Raw genomic sequence first — 19,640 nt, forward strand, 5'->3', positions numbered from 1 at the left:
GTCGGATAATACTTGATTTCTTCTTGAAAATGATTGCAATCACAAATTCTTTGGTATTATTATCTTCATTTATTTTGCTTGCAATGAAAAAACATAAAAGAGAATGAAACAAAAATCAAATCATTGATCATTTCACACAAAACTCCAAAAATGGGCCAGACAAAAGTAATGGCATCCTTAGGCTAATACTTGGTTGCACAACCTTTAGCCAAAATCACTGCGAACAACCGCTTCCGGTAACCATCAATGAGTTTCTTACAATGCTCTGCAGGAATTTTAGACCATTCTTCTTTGGCAAACTGCTCCAGGTCCCTGGGATTTGAAGGGGGCCTTCTCCAAACTGCCATTTTGAGATCTCTCCACAGGTATTCTATGGGATTCAGGTCTGGACTCATTGCTGGCCACTTTAGTAGTCTCTAGTGCTTTCTCTCAAACCATTTTCTAGTGCTTTTTGAAGTGTGTTTTGGGTCATTGTGCTGCTGGAAGACCCATGACCTCTGAGGGAGACCCAGCTTTCTCACACTGGGCCCTACATTATGCTGCAAAATTTGTTGGTAGTCTTCAGACTTCATAATGCCATGCACACGATAAAGCAGTCCAGTGCCAGAGGCAGCAAAGCAACCCCAAAATATCAGGGAACCTCCGCCATGTTTGACTGTAGGGACCGTGTTCTTTTCTTTGAATGCCTCTTTTTTTTCCCTGTAAACTCTATGTTGATGGCTTTTCCCAAAAAGATCTACTTCTGTCTCATCTGACCAGTGAACATTCTTGCAAAACGTTTTAGGCTTTCTCAGGTAAGTTTTGGCAAACTCCAGCCTGGCTTTTTTATGTCTCGGGGTAAGAAGTGGGGTCTTCCTGGGTATCCTACCATACAGTCCGTTTTCATTCATTCATTTCCAGGTAAAATTCATGTGTATAGGAGAATTAAAATTTTGCTTTATCCATTTATTTTTATTAATTATCACATCTCTCAGAACATAAGGTAGAATGGATATTACATTAAAAAAATATTTATAATTCTCACATTGGTTACAAAGTCGACTTTAACATTTATTGATGACTTTTACTTTTGACTTTTATTTATTATATTTTTTATTATTGCAACTTATTTATACATCTAAGACATTTTGTTCATAATATTCTTTTTGACATTTATGAAATACATTTCCGGTTACAGAGATATAAGAATATATATGGGAGAACATTTTAAAACGAGAGCAGAAAAGCATATAACATATATAGGTAATGTCATATTCTCATGGTGCAGGATACGTCCCACCTCGGGACCAACATCTGCACTGGAATTTGGGGTCCCCCGTCCTGTGAATACTGTATAAATGTCTGAGATTATATTACCTCTAGAAGAAACACAACTATAAACAGAATGTTTTATCCATAAACATATTAGTTATCATATATTTATATACCAGTATATATATATATATATATATATATATATATATATCATATACAAATCTGGGGTGTGTGACTTTGGCATTTAGTGCAGTGAATCCTTCCCAGGTGACATGATTATGGGATGTCACTCGCCATCGCTGCCATATTGCTTCTCCTGAGAGGATCAGTCACTGTTTGATCTTCAGAAGAGGCCGAGATTTCTCCAATATCCTGTAATACTATGTGATTGCAGTGCCAAGAATAAGAAATCAAAGGGTCACATTACCTAGCGAAATCTAAAATAAAGGAATAAAATAAACAATTTTTATCTGAAATTTGAAGTAAGAAATTAAAATTTTACCTTTTTAAAAATTGTGAATATGAAAACTAATCATAATAGACATTGTCACATCTGTTATCTCCATCAAGAACATTGGATTTTGTGGTTTTGAGTTTTTGTTTTTTCCTCTCCTTCTTCAAAAAGCCAGAACTTTTTATTTTTCCATCAATGTAACTTGTTTTTGTGGATCAAGATCTTTCTTATCTTGCTGAACGACTTCTAGTATTAGTGTAAAACATTAATTGTAGCATTTAATGTAAAGGAAAAAACAATGTAAGTGGTGTAAAAGAAATAATATTCAACCATTATTTTTTGGGGTATTTTTTTTTTTGCGGTGATCGATATTTAGCAAAAAATGACTTAAAAACAGGATTCTCCAGATCAGAACAATTAGAACAGTAGCAAATTTGATGTGAACCTTGTTGTTTGTGCGGTGACATGACAATTTTATTTATACCATTTTGGGGTAAATTGGACATTTCCATCACTTATTACATTTTTGGGAAAATAAAAGAACAATGTGACGAGGATCTTTAAAGGGTCACAGAGGAAACACCGGGCGACGCTGGACTTATAGTTGAACTGAAGGAAGAGGAAGAATTTATAAAACACATGGATACATGATAAGAAATAATACCGTATCTGGAGCGACGTCAGAAACCTCCGGCTGTCCACTACTTCTCCAGGACTGAGGGGGACGTTTCTCTGCGATTATTTAATACTTTAGTCAGAGATCAGATAAAATGTAAATTAAATTGTTCCTATTAGGAGAAGAGAACACCAAGAGCAATAGGGTCTTATACAGCGGAGATTAATCCAGGGGAGGAGTAAGGGAATTGCTCACCTATTGGGGTTGTTTAATCCACAACTGAGGAAGGAAAGTATGACATCTGCTGGAGAATGCTCTGGTAGGGAAATCCCACCATGGAAACCAAATAGTAGGAGGATAGGAGTAGTAGTTTGCACTGCGGGTAATAAAATCAAGAAATACAGAGACCGTATTCAGGATTGGATCAGGAGAACCTGATGAAGAAGCTGTTTAAGCATCAAAGCGTGAAGAGAATAAACCGCATTGCCCTATCCTGAATACGGTCTATGGATTTCTTGATTCCATTACCAGCAGAGCAGACTACTGCTCCTATCCTCCTACTATGAATAGTTCTCATTAAAACTTTATGACTTTCTATGTACTGGTATATCAAGGTCGCTTCCCTGCCAGTGATCCAGGCTCATAAATGGTATCAGTAAAAAAATCAGATCAGGTCTCAAAAAATAAGTCATCACAGCCCCAGATCCTGAAAAGTGAGAACGTTACTATTCTCGTAAAATAACGTCAAATGCCCCATTATTTTGGGGAGGGACAAAAATCTATATTTATTTCACCATTTCTATAAAAAAAAACTATACATGTTTGCTATCTCCGAACTTGTACCGACTTGGAGAATCACAATCTGATTAGTTTTACAATATAGTAAACATGATAAATAATAATAAAAAGAAACAATTATGAAATTGCACTTTTTGCACTGCATTTTTCTTCCCCCATTTTCCAGTACATAATATGGTAAAATGAATGGTGTCATTCAAAAGTACAACTCGTACCACAAAAAACAAGCTCTCATATAGCCATATTGATGGAAAAGTAAAAAGTTATGGCTCTATGAAGTAGGGGAGGAAAAAACAAAATTGAAAAAGAGTGAAAAGCAGGACTGTGAAGGGGTTAAACTCATGTGAATTACAGTAAATGTGACACTAACTCCATCCCCCGCAGATCGATCCGCTCATCTGTAATTACCATAGGTTTAATGTCCGGGGAAATCGCACTGCCGGGTAACAATACAGTAAAGACAAAACCCAAAGAAATATGGAGGAATTACAGATTTTTTTAACCATTTCACTTAATTTAAGATTTATTTTCATCCATTTTCAGCAGATTATATGGCAAAATGAAGGACGACTTTAAAAATGAGAATTTATACTACAAAAAACAATCCCTTGTAAGGTTGTGAGGATGAAAAATAAAATGTTCTGGTTCTTGAATGAGAGGAGGAAGGAAAGAAAGTGAAAAAAATTAAAAATGGACAAATCTCCAAGGGGTTAATAGGAGTCACATACAGGAGATACAGGAATATATATTACACATCAGTAGAGCGAGTATTTCCCGCATCTTCTCCTTCTCTGCAAAGGTCATTAGGATGTTCACTTAAGGCTCTTTCTACCCTGGCGGGGACGGATCTGAAGAAACCTTGTCGGAAACCCGGTCCCATAAATACATAAATGATTGGATTCATGCAACTGTTAACACAAGCCAGGCTGCTAGCAATCGTAGGTGAGGCAAGGAATAAAGAAAAAGGTATATCATACATGGATATTAGTGTCCAGATGTAATATGGAAACCAGCAGATGAAGAAACACGATATAACAGCGGTGATGATCCTGGAGGATCTCTGAGATCTCTGGGATCTCTTACTTTTTCTAATCTTGTAGAAAATGGTGACATAAGAGGTGATGATGATGAGAAAAGGGATCACACACATTATAATGAATCTGATCAGGTGCATGGTGTGATGTAACTCTGGGTTATAAGGAATTGTGTATTGATAAAATAGGCACCATTCATGTAGATTGCTTACATAGTGTTCATACACGTAATACAGTACACCCGCTACAATGAGGCTCAGCCCCCAGATGATCGCTGCAGAGATTCTCACCACATTACAGGTTCTATGGACTTTGGCCCAGAATGGCCACATGACGGACACCCAGCGGTCAATACTCATGGCCGTCAGGAGGAGAACACTGGAGGTCATGTTTATATTAAACAGAATAATGTTCACTATGCAATGTGAAAGGTCTGTGTTAAATGAGAAATATGCAACCCAATCATGAATTCTCAGAGGCAGAGACGCACAGCACAGGAAGTCCGCAATGGCCAGGTGGAGGAACCACACGGCACTGACTGTGTTCTTCATCCTGAATCCGGCAATCCAGATGACTAATCCATTACCGATAATCCCGAGAGCAAAAATGATGCTGTATAATGTGATTGACACCTTCTGTACAATTATATCATATGATAAGTGATTGTATGCATCAAATGACCTGAAAAGACAAAATAATGTATTACTTAGAAAAGAAAACACTTTATATTTTCATTAATGCCGGTTTGTGAGCTCAGAACGACGGTCACTTGATCACAATTGTGCATTATGCAGAAACCAACTGAAAATGTACATTATGTAGTAGATGAGTCTGACTAGTTGACGTGGCCATCCAGTTGGCACGGCTTTGCTCTATACATTTTGTTTAGAGCGAGGCCATGCCCAATACTTGAATCCTGGCCGGGGATATGCATAATGCACAACTGCGGTCATGTGATTGCCTTTCCCATCTCAGACACCAGTGAATCCTTGTCGTGTACAGTGCAAGGATTTCCAAGTCTGCAGTCACATACAGTAACTGCAAACTTACCACTTTAGCTAGAAAACCCCTTTAATGTCTGTCTTACATGGAAAGGCTGAGCCATGGGGGTGGATGAGCAGATGTCCCCTGTGCTGGTTGTCTAGTAACTATTTCTGGCCACACATCCGCCAGTTGCCTAAGCTGCATTATACCATGATTACAATCCCTTGCGGACTCATCACAATCTGTAATGTGCGGCTGTGCTGTGACCGCAGGGGATGTGATACAAGGTACAGCGATGCTGAAGCAGCTGGCGGCCATAACCCTGCCCCAGAGGAGCTGACACTTTACATTACTGCTAAGCAGAGAATAGAAAGTATTCACAGAGGATCGGGAGCAACACAATATACAGTATGAAACTTTATCAACAAGAAGGACAAAAAAAGGACAAGGCATTTTAAAAATAGCATGTAGAAAACCAAAAACCCATTAATAATCCTATTCCTCAATGAACCAGTAAAGGCTTACATATAAAATAAGCCATGTAGAGAATGCTAATTTACAATGAAAATTCAGTATAAAATTACAGTCAAATACAGTTCAGCCACAATATGCTGTAACTTCCAGTACACTATAGATGGTGTGTGCTGTATTGATTTCTCCAAGCGCTTGTAATACAAATCTTATTAATATGGAGATGCAAGGGCATAGAAGGAGTTAATTTCACTCACAACCTTACGTTCCTACAAGGAACATTTGGTGAGTTTTTGATGTTGGTAATGTTCAATTCCATTTTCGCAGGTAATATGTAAATTTGGTTAGGGGCATTTTTATTATGTTTCTGATGCTGTGGTTTTGTCTCTTTTTGTAGTGTCATGCTTTAAATTTAAGCTGCTTTGTTTAGTATTTGGTATTGACAAAATGTTACTGATTTAGTCATGTGCAGTTTTTATGCATTTTAGGGTGTTTCTGCATATGTGTTTTTTATCTGCTGAAATTCTGCACATAAAATTCAGTGTATCCACAAGACAATGTGTTGCGGTTTTAAAATTTGCAAGACAGGTCAGTTTATGCTGAATAATAAAAAAAAACAAAACACTGGAACTGTAAGGTGTTGCGTTTTTGATACAGGAAAATATGCAGCGTTATTATACAGGAGCCCCAATACAGAGCTGAATCCTCTGCTCCACAGACACCACTGACACCTGATGGACGACACTGACATATATAGGAGTTTAAAGAGTTATCCAGAGTTTCCATCATTTTGGTAGGAATAATGGCACTGCAGGTGGAGCTGATTTATCCCTATGAATATTGATGTAATCGGGGCGGAGGCTCGGATATAGATGTGAATGGAGGCTGCACTGATATCTCAGTGAAAAAAAGCCTTAAAAATATAAACTTACCATTTGTAGTTCTTCATAGTTTTATTAGATGTAGTCAGATTATAATCATAAGGGTCCATTCTGAGGATTTACCTATAAGAAAAATAAATAATAATGCAGAATATCATGTAATCATCATGTCTGTATAGACGCTCTGTCATTTTATTAAAGGATCACTGCAGAATTTCTACTTTTTTTTTTGTCCTCTTTGTAAGCAATCAGTAATGTGTGTAGAGTGTATTACCATACTTACCAGTCACCATCTTTTGCCATTTGCAGATTTCCCTCTTTTGCTCCTGGTATCATAGTCTTAAGCGGGCTTTACACACTGCGCCATCGTTAGCGATTGCTAGCGATGTCGCATGCGATTGCACCAACCCCCTCATTGTAATAATATGTGGGGATCGCTGCCGTAGCGAGCATTATCTCTACGGCAGCATCACACGCACATACCTGCTCTGCGACGTCGCTGTGACTGCCAAACGATCCCTCCCTCAAGGGGGAGGTTCGTTCGGAGTCACCGCGACGTCACTAAGCGGCCGCCCAATCAAAGCGGAGGGGCGGAGATGAACAGGACGAACATCCCGCCCACCTCCTTCCTTCCTCATTGCTGGCAGACGCAGGTAAGGACAGGTTCCTCGTTCCTGCGGTGTCACACATAGCGATGTATGCTGCTGCAGAAATGGGGAACAACATCGTTACTGCAGCAACAATGATAATTGAGATTAGGGGGATGTCACCGATTAGCGATTTTGAACATTTTTGCAACAATTCAAAATCGTTAATAGGTGTCACACGCAATGACATCGCTAACGCGGTCGGATGTGCATCACAAAATCCGTGACCCCAACGACATCGCTTTACCGATGTCGTAGCATGTGAAGCCACCTTAAGGCTACATTCACATGACTGTTCCGTTTTTGCTGTCCGCAAAAAAAAGTCAGTTTTTTTCATAGATGCATCCGTGTGGCATCCGTGTGCCTTCTGTTTTTTTTGCGGACCATAAAAAAAGGAAGCAGCTAGAAAGATAATTAGATGGGTAGATATAGAGATGGATAGATAGATATAGAGACAGAGAGATAGAGGGATTGATGGATGAATGAATGAATAGAGGGATAGATAGATAGATAGATACTAGATGAGAAAGACATAAATAATGTCCCACCCCCCTGCATATTCTAATCTGGCACCTTTTAGTAGCTTTCATGTGGCACAAAAAGGTATGTAGTCTTGTATTTAGCCAAAAATAAATAAATAATTAAAAAAAAACGACGTGGGGTTCCCCCTATCTTTTGTAGCCAGCTAGGGTAAAGCAGATGGCTGCAGCCTGCAAATCACAGCTGGCAGCTTCACCTTGGCTGGTAATCCAAAACAGAGGGCACCCACGCTGTTATTTTAAATTAAATAAATAATTTAAAACAAAAAACGTGGAGTGCCCCCCAAATTGTATCACCAGCCAAGGTAAAGCAGACAGCTGTGGTCTGGTATTCTCAGACTAGGAAGGTCCACCGTTATTGGACAGTCCCTAGCCTAAAAATAGCAGGCCACAGCTGCCCCAGAAGGGGAGCATCCATTAGATGTGCCAATCCTGGCGATTCACCCCAACTCATCCCATTGCTCTACTGCGGTGGCAAACGGGGTAATATATGGGGTTGATTCCAGATGTGTAATGTCACCTGGCATCAAGCCCTGGGGTTGTGATGTCACGTGTCTATCAGATACCTGACATCACAAATCCAGTTAGTAATTAAAAAAAATAGACAACAAAAAAAGTTTTATTTAAAAAAACACTCTCCAAAACATTCCCTCTTTCACCAATTTATTGAAAAGAACAATCAAATCCGGGTCCGGTGTAATTCAATAAGGGGGTCCCACGACAATCCATACCATAGTCACTGTCCCAGTCAATGAAGAATAGAATGTTCCCCATTGCCTGGGAGAGTAGTGCAGTGACCTGAGCTTACATCAATAGGTCAGTACAGGTCACTGCAGGGGATGACAAGCACTGCTGTCAGGAGGTTAAATGAGATCATGACCTGCTGTGATGATCTCCTGCACTCCTGACATCAGCACTGTCACTGATTTCCATTGTCCGCCGCGTTCACAGCGAAGAATCGCGGTAGCCTGTAATGTCACCGCTAGTGACAGTCTCGGGCTGCACCGCGAGACATGATGTGAGAACGCGGCGGGTATAGAAGGCAGTGACAGTGCTGACGTCAGGAGTGCAGGAAATCGTCACAGCAGGTAATGATCTCATCTAACCTCCTGACAGCAGCACTTGTCATTCCCGCAGCTGCCCGCACTGCAGTGTGAGAAGCTGCTGATACTGCAGGGTGGGCAGACAGTGACACACTTCAGTGTGGGCAGCCGCGGGGCTGGCAGGGAGAGGGACACAGATGGCACGGGCACCTGACTGGGGTCACACGGAAGTGCTTACGTGTGGCTTCCAGGGATTTTGCGGGCCCATTGACTTGTATTGAGTCACGGTCCTTTATTACGGAACAGAATAGGACATGATCCATAATAACGTAACGGACATACGGCATCCAATGTGTTTTTTTTGTACGATCGGATGCATACGGAAGTGTTACCGTGTACCATCCGATCCTACACAAAGACATTGAAAAGATGGTCCTGTCAGTAGGTCCGCAAAAAAACAGGAACTGACCAGGACAAACAGAACGGTCATGGGAATGAGCTCTAACACTGAAAAATAGATCACTGGCCTACACAGAGGATGCTGAATGAGCTGACAGGTCAGAACTGCGGCCATGTGGAAGCTTAGTACCATAGTTGCCACCAATAATAGTCACATGTGTATTTCAAACTGTATAACATGTATTGCCATTTATAATGAAATATGGTTTTCTCTGCTGTTCACCACATGCAGACATTTGCACACACTCCCTTACTGGGGCTGTTCACTTGAGATAAAAACAAAGCTTAAGTGTGTGCCCTAAAAAGAAAAAGAGGACGAGCTTAGGTGTGAGGTAAATTCAGAGAGAGTGGGAGTTGAAGTCAGTGTGATGTGAAGTGAGGAGTGTAGTATGGAGACAGTTCTGTCCTGAGGTGACTGTTAAAACCTCTGGAGGGGCCAGCTACACATTGGCAGGGTATCATGCTCTAGGTCACCAGGACTTTCAAGGTCAGTGGCAAACTGGCAGACTGCTATTAGCCTTTTTATAAGAAGCAGTGAACTGTCTGGGAGCACAGTGACACATTTGACTCTGGAAACTTCTACAAGAAATAGTGAGTTTTCCTTCAGGATTCAAGTCGCCGTCTCAGTAGAAGGGATTCAAGATAGAGTTTTCTTGTCTTGGAAATTCCAGGATTTCAAGATACCTATTCCCAGGTAGGGTATTCAAAGAAGAAGAAAAAAAGCCACGGTATAAAGGGCGCTGCTCACAAGGGAGATAGGAGATAAATTGTGAAGATTTATTTGAGCTACAATGCGTTTCAGGGATACAATAAAACAATAATAATTTCCCCCTTCCTCAGGTAGCATGCTACCTGAGGAAGGGGGAAATTATTATTGTTTTATTGTATCCCTGAAACGCGTTGTAGCTCAAATAAATCTTCACTATTTATCTCCTATCTCCCTTGTTAGCAGCGCCCTTTATACCATGGCTTTTTTTCTTCTTCTTTGAATACCTTTTCTCTCCTTTGGGAGTCCACGGGGTGCCGCAGCTCCAGTGTTAGGAGATCTAATTACATTGACTTAAACATCAGATTAGCCTGGCTCTGTGGGAACGGAATTCCTCTTATCTGATCCAGGAGTGAGATGCTGACTCTAAGGCTATGTGCGCACAGTGCGTTTTTCGCGGCGTTTTTGCGCGTTTTTCGGGTGCGTTTTTGGCCTCAAAACTGCAGGACTTTGCTTCCCCAGTAAAGTCTATGAGTTTTCATTTTTGCTGTCCGCACACATCTGTTTTTTTTCCTGCGCTTTTGAGTTAAAAAAAAAAATGGACATGTCAGTTCTTTACTGCGTTTTTCTGCGTTTTCCCCCCATGCAATGCATTGGAAAAATGCAGCAAAATGCAGAGATCAAAAACGCAGCAAAACGCAGCCAAAAACGCACCAAATCGCGGAAAAAACGCATGCGTTTTTTTATGCGTTTATTCGACGCAGGTGCGTTTTTGTGCGTTTTTAGAGGCCAAAAACGCACAAAAACGCAGCGTCAAAAAGACGCAGTGTGCGAACCTAGCCTAACAGGAGGATTGCAGGAGCTCTGAGCACCAGCAGCAGTGAAATCTAAGGCTAGGTTCGCACACTGGCCATACCAAAGTCGAATATCGTAACTGGCATCACATACTCCTATTTGTTTGTTGATTCTATTTTTCTCTCCCCCTTTTTAATATTATTTTTAATCCCATTACAAAAAGCCTGTTGCTCATGCCCGATATGGCCACATCGCTGCTTGGACCCACCACCGTGACATCGCAGGTCTACCAGGGTGGCACGGTTACATGATGGTGGAGTAAACTGGAGCAGCACTGGACACGGCAGAGGATGACGACTGGTAAGTATTTTAAGACTTTAATCACATTTATCTCCACTTTATACTTTATTATGGGGACAATTATAAAGCCGGCTGGCATGAGATGAGCAGCACACTATACAGTTCTCAGTGACTAAAAATATCAAGAAATATTAGTCTTGAGCAAAGAATGGAAATGTATATAATATTTATATTTTATTATTTTAAATGCCACAACTTGCTACAAAACTTCCTATATCATGTGCCACAATTATGTCTCCAAGGAGAGTTAGATCCACCGCTGATAAAGACGTCATGTTCTGCTGTGGAATGACTTACTACAGTTATATCATGTCACTCATCACACGAGACATAACACCCAAACCCATCAGCTCAATACCTACCTGGAGACGCCCGAAAGGGAATCTGTCCGCACAATCCTCTCCACACACTGATTATAGGGTCGTGTTCCTCTCTGAAAACAATGAAAAGTGAAAACATGATCAAATACACTGTAAGAAATCCAACAAGGAGCACAATACTGGTATAATATCTTGCTGTGCTTTAATAAATAGAAATCAAATACGAAAAATAAATGATAGATGATAGATTGATAGATAGATAGATAGATAGATAATAGATAGATAATAGATAGATAGATAGCTGGATAGATAGTTAGATAGATAGATAGATAGATTTCATTACCTTCCCTCCTTCTTCTCCAGGATCTCTTCTCTTTGGTCAGTGAGAGTAGCGGATCCTTTGCCTATAACCAGCATTGCTCCTGTATATATATATTCACTCCTCCAGCCGCCAATCCATCAGACACTTCCACTAAGTGCAAATATGTATAAAAGTAGAAAATAATTGTTGATTATATTATTTATTTAGTTGTTATTGAAATATTGGGATGTTTTGGTTTATACATATTTTATATATATAAATATTTTTAATGCTTTTTCTTAACTGATATAATTATCTGCGCTTTGAGTCCGTCATGAGAAAAGTTCAATACAAAAGTGCTTGTTCCTGTTGAATTTAGTGATAATATCCTGTAAATATTAATGCATTTAGTTAGGTATTAGACATATACTGAAGATGAAAATGAGAAAACAACACATAATTTCCTAAATGTTGCGGTCATTGTGTCGTCCTATGTGATTACTTCATAACATGAGGAAACTTGCATGATTTTCCTCTTATTTCATAAATTGAATTTATTGTAAAACCCATAATATAAATGTAAATCAGATAAATGATAAATAACATTGATCCAAATTAGGGTGTACTTACAGATATCTGCAAGTAATTGGTGTTAATTCGGCCCTTGGTGCTAATTCTTTAATTATCCGACAAACCCTATGTAACTGGCTCCTAACTTTCCAGTTAGCACTGACTTTGCAAAAATAGTGTGCCAGTGACTAAAAACCATTCGGCAGCAGGTTGTCTAGATGAAGATCAAAGGGGTTACCCTATGAGCAATAGTAAAAGAAAGTCTGTGATTTCGAGAATATTTCATCATTATAAAATCACAAATGCTTTCTAGTCCCCCAAGATGTCTGGTCTCCCTTGAAAGACAAATGCAAGTGAGGACAGGATAATGTGGAGAATCTCCATGGGTAATCATTTCAACACAGCAGCTAGAATTGCTCAGTAGTTCATCACTGAACAGGTTAAGGATCAGTCTTGTCATACAGTGTCACAACGGTTAAAGGCATTTGGACTGAAAGCCCACTCTACAGTGATTAAATCTCTCATTAGCAAAAAGAATCAAAAGGCTTGGCTCACCCATGGTGAGGAGCATGTTGTGTGGACAGAGGAGAAGTAATCCACAGTTCATTTAATGATGAAAGCAAGTTTAATTTATTTGGGTCTGATGGGAAACATTATGTTCATCAACAAACTGGGGAAGGACAGAACCCAAAATGTGTTAAGTCAGCGAAAGGCCGTGGAGGAAGTGTCATGGTTTTGGGAATGTTTTCTGCAGCAGGAGATGGACCTCTCATACAGTGAATGCAAGTGTGGATCAGAACCTTCTTCACAACACGTGGTTCCTCACTTGCATTCATCACTCAATCAGCAGCAAATTTCATGCAGGACAATGTCCCCTGTCACACAGCAAAACAGGTAAAGCATTTCCTTGAAACAAAAAAACATTAAATCAATGAAATGGCCACAGCCCAGAGTCCTGATCTAAACCCAATTGAAAGCCTCTGGAACATCCTTGGTGACAAAATTAGGGCTAAGAAACTCACAACAGTCATAGAAGTGTGGAAGAGACTGGAAGAAGAATGGACCAAAATCCCACCAGAGCAGTGTGAGAGATTAGTAATGTCCTGTGGCTGCAGATGTGCTGAAGTCATTCACAGCGATGGCCGGTACACATCCTACTGATTGGTGACTTGTCACCTGCAGAACGTTTACTGATATTCTTCCTCTGTGCTACAGTCATTGTTGTTATCTAATTATCATCAGCACCTTTTGGGCAAAATAAAGGTTTTATGTTGATAAACCTTTAGATCTGTTGTAAAACCCTCTTCTAGTGGCATAGTGCAGCCTTTACAAAAAAAATCTTCAAATGTTGATCAATGTAGATTACATTATTTCTGAAAAATCAAGTGATTACATTGTTCTCTAATCTTGATCTCCAGTGAATATAACTGAGAACTTGGTAGTGTTTTAAATGTTTTCTGACTCTATACATTGTTATTTGTCTTGTCAGGATGTTTTTCCTTATTTCTGCCAGTATGGAGAAATACATTGTGCTGAATTCAGTCTGTGAAGCGTCTCGTCTCATATACTACAAATGGACAGTATTTTGTTATTTCTGAAAAATCAAGTGATCACACAGTACATTGTTCTCTAATCTTGATCTCCAGTGTATATACCTGAGAACTTGGTAGTGTTTTTTCAATGTTTTCTGACTCTATACATTTTTATTTGACTTGTCAGGATTTTTTCTTTATTTCTGCCAGTATGGAGAAATACATTGTGCTGAATTCAGTCTGTGAAGCGTCTCGTCTCATATACTACAAATGGACAGTATTTTGTTAGTAATATCCTTATATATTGGAATATCACAGTGAACACTTGGAAATGTATTTTGTAATGCTTTGCCTTGATGAGAATTTCTAATATGGCATCGAAACGAACAAAAACATGCTAGTGTGAGGGAAGTTTTTTCTTTAATTCTCAAACTATTTTTTCCGTTTCCTTTCTTGCTCTACATTATACCTTACCTAAATATCTCCAGATGAGTCTATATAGTGGCAGTAGGCTCGGCCTATTGACACAATCCTCCATGTAAAGCAAGATGAGAGTCTAATACAGGTGAGAGCCGGTTAGTGATTAGTCATTGATTCACCATATTTACTATTTCTTCTTGAGCCTTACAAGTTAAAACATGTAACAAATGAGTCATCTTTGTAGACCGTAATCTGGAAAATCAACACCTCTCCCCAATCCCCGCACATCACTCTCATGTTGCTCCATTCCTCTTACATTCTTTCCTCTCTTTGTCTGCAGTCCACAGGTGTCTCCAGTTGCTCTCTGGTTATGCAGTTCTCTGGTAGTGGTAGGATGGTGGCTGCTTTATCAGCAATATCTAGGCTTACCTTGCCTATTCCTTCATTAGAGCATGGATGTTGATGAAGGTAACTTTTTTGGGACGTTTTAGTGCTCTGAACTATTATCTGAGCCCTTTTAACATTACGTAGAGCAGGACTCCCCAACTTGTAGCTCAGGAGCCACATGGGACTTGTGAGCCCAAGATGTAACTCACAGCAACCTGAAAGCTTGGTGCATTAGCACTTAGTCTAGCATCTAAAAATTAAGAGATCTCCACAGGGTGACTTATAAGAGTAGTCTCTCATAGTATAGAAAATATGGTTGTGCATATACTTACTGGATTATGAGTAGAGTTGAGCGCGGTTCGCGGTTCGCCATTCTCCAGTTCGCGGCTCGAGTTATTTTGGGGGCTGTTCTAGATCGAACTAGAACTCGAGCTTTTTGCTAAAGCTCGATAGTTCTAGATACGTTCGAGAACGGTTCTAGCAGCAAAAAGACAAGCTAATTACTAGCTGGCTTTCCGCTGTAATAGTGTAAGTCACTCTGTGACTCACACTATTATGAAATTTCAGCGTATAGTGTGCGGAAACAGGGCATTCAGATCACTGCTGTTTGGATAATGGCGATCGCCATTTTTTTTTTCCCTTGGCTTCCTTCCCTAAGCGCGCGCGTGTAGTGGGGCGGGCCAGCATGTCAGCCAATCCCAGACACACACACAGCCAAGTGGACTTTTAGCCAGAGAAGCAACGGCATGTGTGATAGGATGTCCATGTCACATGTCCCTGCATTATAAAAACATTTTCCTCCAGCACGCCATTATCTGCCTTCTGCGTCTTGGTGTCAGTCACCACTGGCGCAGCTCCTGTCTCCGATACTGCTGTGTACGCTCTATAGACAGCGCTATACAGAATAGGGATAGAAGTTTCTATTAGTCCTTGTAAGGGCTAATACCGGCAGGGTCAGTGCCATAGGTGACAGTCAGGTCCATGAAAATAGATTTTAACAGCTACACAAGATGACAGCATCTGTGTAGCTAAGGTCAGGGATTTCCTCGCTGCATTTCCCCATTAGGAGGGATAGAAAGGCAGGCTTCCTTTCCTCTACCCAGACCCAAAACCCTGCCACTGTACCCTCCTGCCCTTTGCACACTCAAACTCATTGTTACTAAGCCATTATACTAGCAAACACTGAGAAAACTTAGTGGCATCCTAAAAGTGGCTGTTGGACTTCCATTAGTGTCCCACTGGTGCAAATCTATGTGCATCACCTCTGCATTGCACACTCAAACTCATTGTTACTAACCATTATACTAGCAAACACTGAGTAAACTTAGTGGCATCCTAAAAGTGGCTGTTGGACTTCCATTAGTGTCCCACTGGTGCAAATCTATGTGCATCACCTCTGCATTGCACACTCAAACTCATTGTTACTAAGCAATTATACTAGCAAACACTGAGTAAACTTAGTGGCATCCTAAAAGTGGCTGTTGGACTTCCATTAGTGTCCCACTAGTGCAAAGCTATGTGCAGCACCTCTGCAATGCACACTCAAACTCATTGTTACTAAGCCATTAAACTAGCAAACACTGAGTAAACTTAGTGGCATCCTAAAAGTGGCTGTTGGACTTCCATTAGTGTCCCACTGGTGCAAACCTATGTGCAGCACCTCTGCATTGCACACTCAAACTCATTGTTACTAAGCCATTATACTAGCAAACACTGAGTAAACTTAGTGGCATCCTAAAAGTGGCTGTTAGACTTCCAATAGTGTCCCACTAGTGCAAACCTATGTGCAGCACCTCTGCATTGCAAACTCAAGCTCATTGTTACAAAGCCAGAGTTTCAGGAAAGACTTTGCTACCTACCCCGGTGTCATCCTGGGGATGGTTAAGTATGGCGTATTTTTGAATGTGCTTGATGCAAATCTAGCTGTGAAGTGTACAACTGGGGCACAAGTGCTGCCACTGAAGGGTTGGGTGTGTGTGTGGCCCAATTTTTAGAAAAAAGGGAGACTCCGCTTGGAGTAACCCTTGCTTACATTGTCTTTAAAAATGATCCAAGATTGACAAAGCTGGGATCAGGAAAGACTTTGCTAACTACCCCGGTGTCATCCTGGGGACGGTTAAGTATGGCGTATTTTTGAATGTGCTTGATGCAAATCTACCTGTGGAGTGTACAACTGTGGCACAAGTGCTGCCACTGAAGGGGTGGGTGTGTGTGTGGCCCAATTTTTGGAAAAAAGGGAGACTCCGCTTGGAGTCACCTTGCGGTGTTTTACATAATTTTAGAAGGGCGTGCCATGCCTATATCTGTGTCTCTTCCTCTTTTTCCTTGTCCAGCTCTTTTGTTTTCGCATGAGTTTATGTCCTTGTCACTTTCCCATGTGTTTGTGTTGTGTTGTGGACACCTTTGAGGGTGTTTTCTAGGTGTTTTTATGTGTTTGTGATTGCCTGCCATTGTTTCCTATGCGGTTCGAGTTCGGTTCATCGAACGTTCGCCGAACCGAACTCGAACGAGATGTCCGTTCGGTGAACCGAACTCGAGCCTCGACCGCGACCGGTTCGCTCATCTCTATTTATGAGGTAGAGAAAAATAGAAGAATAAGATAGAATGATACTGTTAGAGGGAATCTTGAAGAATCAGATTAAAGTTGGAAAAATTGGATGTCATTATTCTGCCTATATAGGCACAAGATCTCAGTGCACTTTCTGTGGGGAATGTTTTGGCTGTCATCATACCTATAATAGTTTACTATGGATGTCACTTCTCTGGGGTTTCTTGTCTGAATATGGCACGTGACCATGTCTCAGATTAAAATGTGGCTGTCGATGTAAGAAACGTTGGTGACTGCTGGTGTATGGACTTATCTGAGTATCCAATGAAATACCTGCTCTTCCGGAAAAGTCATGTGCCACTCCAAAATTATGCCTGGAGTCAGTACAGATATCTGCTGTGTGATCTTCTACCATTGTTCAGACAGCAGCAAGTGACTTCATTTTGTGCCTAACATGAGGATAGGAGTGGTTTCTGACTTTCATGGTAACCACAATATAACTTTATTGTATATTTTCTGTACATGTTAGTTTATTTTTTCTTCTAGGTTCATGTTTTGTCATTTAACTGACTTTATTAATAACAGTTGATAACATTGAACTACTCTGTCACAAGCACAAACTGAGGAAAAATTCTTGAGCAAAAATGAGCACACATCTGACCTAGGAAAGATGGAAATCTAGAGGAACACTTGTCTCTTTTTGGGCTTTCCTATATTCTTTTCCTCCTATCCTTGTCTTCATCCTCTCAGTAACAGCAGTTTTTGTGTTTTCTTTTCTTCTCCAGTTCCTCTTTTTCTTACCTTTCTCTCCCCTGCCACTACCTTTTTATTGTCATGCTCACCACCCTTCCCTCAAACTTATATCCGTAGCTGATCTCACAACAGTTTTCTTGCTCTCAGTTTCCGGAGCCTTACGTCCTTGGGTTCCTTTGTCTCTCTATTATAGAGCCTTCATATTCTGAGTTTTTCATGCACTACAATTAGTCACAGATATTTTGGGATATAAATGATTTTTAAGGCCTTTGTGCTAATTTTACCCCTCACTATATCCATTGATCTACATGTAGTCATAATACTATACGACAATAAATGTAAGAGCAAGGCTGCACTGCTGTTTATAATAGCAAAATAGCACAACAAAAGAGGGTGCAAAGCCTACAAAAAGCAATGTAAGAGAGAAAAAGAGTAGGCAAAGAGCACTCAACTCATCAAATAGAATCAAAAGTAAGCCATATTAAGGTGCCAGAAAAATGACCACCAACCCTACGCGTGTCACCCTACCAACAGGGCTTCATCAGGGGAAGGTAATGCATGAAGCCCTGTTGGTAGGGCGACACGCGTAGGGTTGGTGGTCATTTTTCTGGCACCTTAATATGGCTTAATTCTTGCCTCTACTTTGTAAGTTTATTCCCTCTGGACCTATCTGTGTGGTGACTTATTATAGTCTTGTTTTTCCTAGGGCAAACTGCCCCTTTCAGGAAGACCATTTAGGTTCTCTCAGGCCTTACTATCTATATTTGCCTTTTACATTCTGTGTTTTCATGCATGTATGTGATTGTTGTAGGCAATAATTGCCTCACTACTGGGTCCATGGGACAGGTGTCTTTGTATGTTTTTAAGTGGTTTTAATGGTGTTCTGCACTTTCATGTTTTCAATAAATTTTTCTACATATACTTTTGATTCTATTTGATGAGTTGAGTGCTCTTTGCCTACTCTTTTTCTCTCTTACATTATAATACTATACGACACGTCTTTGCTATTTGGGGTCAATATGGATTCCCTGAGACTGGTTCCAGGTAGCTTCGAATGTTCTTAGTCTCAAAATCTGTTCCCTTTTGCAGACTAATTTGAAGTATATTGAGATGGTTCTGGTCTTTTATAGAGTTGAGCGCGGTTCGTGGTTCGTGGTTCTCCAGTTCGCGGCTCGAGTGATTTTGGGGCATGTTCTAGATCGAACTAGAACTCGAGCTTTTTGCAAAAGCTCGATAGTTCTAGAAACGTTCGAGAACGGTTCTAGCAGCCAAAAAACAGCTAAATCCTAGCTTGGTTTCTGCTGTAATAGTGTAAGTCACTCTGTGAATCAAACTATTATCACATTTCAGTGTATAGTGTGCGTGAACAGCGCCTTCAGATCACTGCTGTTTCTATAATGGCGATCGCCATTTTTTTTTTTTTTGTCTTCCTTCCCTAAGCGCGCGCCTCTTGTGGGGCGGGCCAGCATGTCAGCCAATCACAGACACACACACACACCTAAGTGGACTTTGAGCCAGAGAAGCAACGGCATGTGTGATAGGATCTGCATGTCACATGTCCCTGCATTATAAAACCGGACATTTTCTTCACGAACGCCATTATCTGCCTTCTGCGTCTTTGGTGTCAGACATCAGTGTCGCAGCTCCGTCCTCCTGAGTCCTATAGCCGATACAGCTGTATGCGCTGCATACACAGCGTTAGACAGCTTAGGGAGAGCACATTCTAGCAGTCCTTTTAAGGGCTCAAAGCGGCAGGGTCAGAGAGCCA

At 40.6% G+C, this 19,640-nt stretch overlaps 1 protein-coding gene across 1 annotated transcript; it reads right to left on the reverse strand.

Annotated features, from left to right (window-relative positions):
• Positions 1-390: 390 nt before the first annotated feature.
• Positions 391-11,776, reverse strand: LOC142257172 (C3a anaphylatoxin chemotactic receptor-like). Its single transcript, XM_075329293.1, has 4 exons — positions 11,705-11,776; positions 11,404-11,474; positions 6,544-6,615; positions 391-4,837 (listed from the first exon to the last, which is right to left on the reverse strand). The coding sequence occupies exons 3-4, from the start codon at positions 6,600-6,602 to the stop codon at positions 3,871-3,873; spliced, it is 1,026 nt and encodes a 341-aa protein (XP_075185408.1). The 5' UTR covers positions 6,603-6,615; positions 11,404-11,474; positions 11,705-11,776; the 3' UTR covers positions 391-3,870.
• Between the last annotated feature and the right edge of the window lie 7,864 nt (positions 11,777-19,640).

Source organism: Anomaloglossus baeobatrachus, chromosome 11 (assembly GCF_048569485.1).
Source record: "Anomaloglossus baeobatrachus isolate aAnoBae1 chromosome 11, aAnoBae1.hap1, whole genome shotgun sequence".
NCBI classification, from domain to species: Eukaryota; Metazoa; Chordata; class Amphibia; order Anura; family Aromobatidae; genus Anomaloglossus; species Anomaloglossus baeobatrachus.